This window comes from Teleopsis dalmanni, chromosome 2 (genome assembly GCF_002237135.1).
Source record: "Teleopsis dalmanni isolate 2A chromosome 2, ASM223713v2, whole genome shotgun sequence".
Classification (NCBI taxonomy): Eukaryota; Metazoa; Arthropoda; class Insecta; order Diptera; family Diopsidae; genus Teleopsis; species Teleopsis dalmanni.
The window spans coordinates 78,257,137-78,261,800 of record NC_051847.1 but is presented as its reverse complement, the minus strand read 5'-3'; the positions used below and the strand labels follow the sequence as shown (position 1 = coordinate 78,261,800).

Sequence of the window (4,664 nt, the reverse complement as noted above, 5' to 3'; positions counted from 1 at the left end):
CGAGCAAAATTATTATTTTAAATAATGTCAATTTTGGATATATTTTTCATTTTATTTTTCATATAAGGATCTCAGTTCTTTTAATTCAATTACAATTTCTAAGTTCTATTTTAAGTAAATTCTAGAAAAATGTTTAGTAAGAATGTATTTTTATCATATCAATCGTGAGCCCTAAACAAAATTGTAAGTCTATACTTTCAATATTTTTTGAGATATATGGGGGCAATGGTCAGTTCTAAAAAAGTCTTAAGCAAAAGAAAATAGTGACAATATGTTATCCCTCTAAATGCAATTGCTGAGCTTCTACAGTCAGAAAAATATGGTTCAACCAATCACTAGCTGACCTGATAATTTTGTTGAAAAAATTGTAGCTCATGTAGTAAAGAAGATATGAACATTAACATATGGTATGGTTGAGCCAACAGGATGCGTCGAGTAAGAATATTTTAACCTGATATTTAGATAAAATCTAGTTAAATCAACCAAATTATGTAAGGTGCTTTTCATCATTTTATCCAAACACATTTTTCTTTCTGGCTTTCCTTATCTTTAAAATGTTATCATATTAGTCATGTATCACATTACAAGTGTCTTTAAAAAAAATTAAATAATATTCGAGAGAGTATTGATTGGACTTCAAATTTTCAGAATATAAGAACAAGTCTATTGTACTGTGTAAAGATGTTTATTATTTAGCACTTCAGATATTGAAGATAGTGAATAACATAACCAACTTTGTGGAATTATTATTATGTTAAAATTTTTTAATTAATATGTACAATATATGTAGGAAAATTGAAACTAACGAATAGTATTAGCCATACATCTTAAGATTAATAGAGTTACGCAAAACTCATCATGTCATTTGTAAAATATGTTGTAAATTGTTATACCTCTGAAAGTCTAAGAAACCCAATAAATATTTATTTCCTTGTAGTAAAGTACTCAAATAGAGTATAAATGATAAATCGTATTTGGGAATAGTAAAAAACCAATTTATAAAGTGATAAACGACAATAATGCTATCGCATAGCACTTTTTGTACGAAGATTAACTTACAAGTATATATTGAATGTGGTTTGTGTTGTGTCATTGAAAGACTTTAATATAAATACTTACTGATTACTTACATTTCCAGTCACAATAATTCCTATACCACGGTTAATACAATATGGGTATATTAAATAAATAATTTATTTTATATAATGCGCTTTAACTCAACTATCACAAATATATGGTGTTAAAAATAGATAAAGTCTATATGAACAAAAAGGTTTTGTTTTGTAAGTTACTCAATCAGCTCTATTGTTACCACGCAGTTATTATTAACTGAAGTCAATATTATAATAAAATAATAGTAATAGTAAAAAATAACAAAACAACTACCGTTTGTATAATATAATGTACAGTGTTGTAATTACGAACGTCTAAGGAAACTTAATATATCTCTATTCCCTTGTAATAAAGTACATAAATAGAGTATGAAATAATAAGTCGATGTTAAGAATAAAAAAACCAATCACGAAGCAATAAAAGTCAATAGTGCTATCTTACAGCACTTTTTTATACGAAGATTGAGTTACAAGTATAAATAGAATGTTGTTTATATTGTTTAAGTGAAAGATTTTAATATGAATACTTACTAATTACTTACAGTTCCAGTCACAATAATTCCCATACCACAGTTAATATAATATCGGTATATTAAATAAATAATTTATTTTAAATAATGTGCTTGAACTCAACTATCACCTATATTTGGTGCTAAAGATAGATAAGAGCAATTAGACACTATAAATTTTGAATAAAAAAGTTTTGTTTTGGAACGTGATGGTATAACTACAAAAAAGGGAAGTGGTAATCGTTGTCGTGGATGTCGAAAACTGTAACAATTTATTCGGTTTCGATTTATTTAAAGAATTCGGGTTTGAGATTCAACAAATTTGTAACTGTGAATCAGTTAGTGAATCACACAGAATTAGCGAGCTGTGTAAGAAATATGGTGATATTTTTGAACCAGCTCTTGGCACAATAAAAAACTTTAAGGTCAGTATTTTTTTAAAGCCAAATGCACATCCGAAATTTTACAAAAGCCGACAAATTCCATTTTCGCAAATGTCACTTTTCAAGAAAGAAGTCGATCGATTGACAAATGCGGGTATTTGGAAACCTGTGAAGTTTTCCCAATGGGCTTCGCCTATTGTACTAGCTCCAAAAGCTGATGGTTCCATAAGAATTTGTGGGGATTTTAAACAAGCAGTCAATGCGCAAATTGACATTGAACAATATCCTTTGCCCATACGCGAAAGTCTTTTCCATAAAATTAATTGCGGTCAACATTTTACAAAAATCGACCTTAAGGATGCGTATTTACAAATGGAACTCGACGATGAAGCAAAAACAATAATGGTTGTCAACACTCCACTTGGGTTATTCCAATACCAACGTTTACCGTTTGGAATTGCAAGCGCTCCAGCTATATTCCAAAGATATCTTGAGCAGTTACTTCAAGGCGTAGAAGGTTGCGGAAATTATCTCGATGACATCATCATCTCCGCACCTACATTTCAACAACACATCAGCCGCCTAGAACAAGTACTTCGTATTTTGCAACAAAATGGTATCAGGTGCAAGCAAGAAAAATGTTTCTTTCTGCGAGATAAAATCGAATATCTCGGGCGTCAAATTAGTGCAAAAGGTATATTGCCAGATGAGTCAGGACTAAAAGCAGTAAAAAACCTGCAGCCGCCTAAAGATCTAAAGCAAGCAGAAGCATTCATGGGTAAGGTAAACTATTACCATAATTTTATACCTAATTTTTCGCAATTATCCGCGCCAATCAACATGCTGCGCCGAAAAAATGTAAAATTCACATGGGGTACAGCACAACAACAAGCATTTACAGCTCTTAAAACGCATATTCTCAATGCAGCGCAATTAGCACATTATCAGGAAGATTTACCGTTGGTTCTAGCTACAGATGCCTCCTCCTATGGCATAGGAGTCGTGCTCTCGCATACGTACGTTGACGGTACAGAAAGGCCTATTGCTTTTGCATCTAAAACTCTCGACATTCATCAACGACGATATAGTCAGATAGAGAAGGAAGGGCTAGCTATCGTTTTTGGAGTCAAGCGTTTCCATCAATATTTATACGGAAGAAGATTCACCTTGGTTACTGACCACAAACCTCTTGTTAGCATTTTTAATCCAATTCATCAGTTGCCGTCGATGACGTCACATCGTTTACAGCGATGGGCTATTATACTAATGGCTTATCAGTATGATGTTCGGTATCGTAAAACTACTGAGCATGGAAATGCCGATGCTTTATCTCGTTTACCTGTTGGTGAAGACAAAACTTTTGATCATGAAGAATCCTGTTTCAACATCAATGAACTTAACACACCTATCGACGCTGAAATAATTCGTCAGCATGCCAAAAATGACCCAATTCTTCGCCGAGTTTATTTTCTCGTTACAAACGGTTGGCCTGAAAAGCTAATGCCTCAAGATGCTGATCTTCGATCATTTTTCAATCATCGCTTTGCTTTAATACTAAACAACAATTTGCTTTGCCTCCAGACGGAGTACAACCGGGTTGTCATTCCAGCCTCCCTTAAGCAGAAAATTCTTAAACTTCTTCATGATGGTCATTGGGGAGTATCGAGAATGAAACAGCTAGCTCGACAACATGTCTGGTGGACTAATATTGACAAAGACATCGCACAATTAACTGAAAATTGTGATGTGTGCAAAATTGCAAATCCTGTTCACGCACGTGAATACGTAAGCTGGCCTGAAGCTGATCGACCTTGGGAGAGAGTACATATCGACTTTGCTGGTCCATTTTGTAATTCAATGTGGCTAATTTGTGTCGACGCTTTCTCGCAATTTCCGTTCGTTGTACAACTATCTACAACAACAACGGTTGACACCATATCAGCATTGTCTTCTATATTTTCTCTGGAAGGTATACCAGAAACCATCGTAAGTGACAATGGTCCGCAATTTACAGCTGAAGCATTCAAACATTTTTGCTCAAAACTTGGCATCAAACATATAACAACAGCGCCGTTTCATCCAGCCTCAAACGGGTTAGCCGAACGATTCGTCAGATCTTTTAAAACTGCTGTTCAGAAAAACATTGACGATGGATTGTCTCTCAAATTCGCTGTATCAAAATATCTTGCAACATATCGTGCAATGCCGAATGCTGAGGGTAAATCACCTGCAGAACTTTTACATGGAAGGCCTGTTCGTACCTTGTTGAGTCAACTGTTTGAATCGCCTAGAAAGCACCTTGAAGCTTCGAAACGGAAAATGAAATTCAGTCTAAAGCAACCCGTCTTCGCTCGAAACTACGCAAGAGGGGAAAAATGGATAAAAGGAGTTATTGTGAAACAACTTGGTAAAATGGTTTACAGAGTGAACACATCTTTTGGTTACATCAAACGTCATGTTAATCAGCTTAAAACTAGAAGTAGCTCTGACCTCTCTTCACAACCAATTTTTGAATTCGCTCCAAATTTCATCAATGCCACACCGCCTTCATCTAGCCAATCAACATTAATGCCTAGTGAAGAACGTTCTACCGAAGTAGTTCAACTTCGAAAAAGTGGTCGTATTCGGAAGGATGTAATTCGATTTGAATCCGACGATTT

At 34.2% G+C, this 4,664-nt stretch overlaps 1 protein-coding gene across 1 annotated transcript in view; it reads left to right on the top strand.

The window, feature by feature from the left end:
- The first annotated feature begins 2,115 nt into the window (after positions 1–2,115).
- The window catches only part of LOC119674896 (uncharacterized protein K02A2.6-like), a 17,552-nt gene continuing 15,003 nt past the window's right edge, over positions 2,116–4,664 (top strand). Inside the window, exons 1-3 of the mRNA XM_038086052.1 lie at positions 2,116–2,620; positions 2,699–3,516; positions 3,586–4,638. Coding sequence (XP_037941980.1) covers positions 2,116–2,620; positions 2,699–3,516; positions 3,586–4,638 — 2,376 coding nt within the window. The remainder of the gene's footprint in view (positions 2,621–2,698; positions 3,517–3,585; positions 4,639–4,664) is intronic.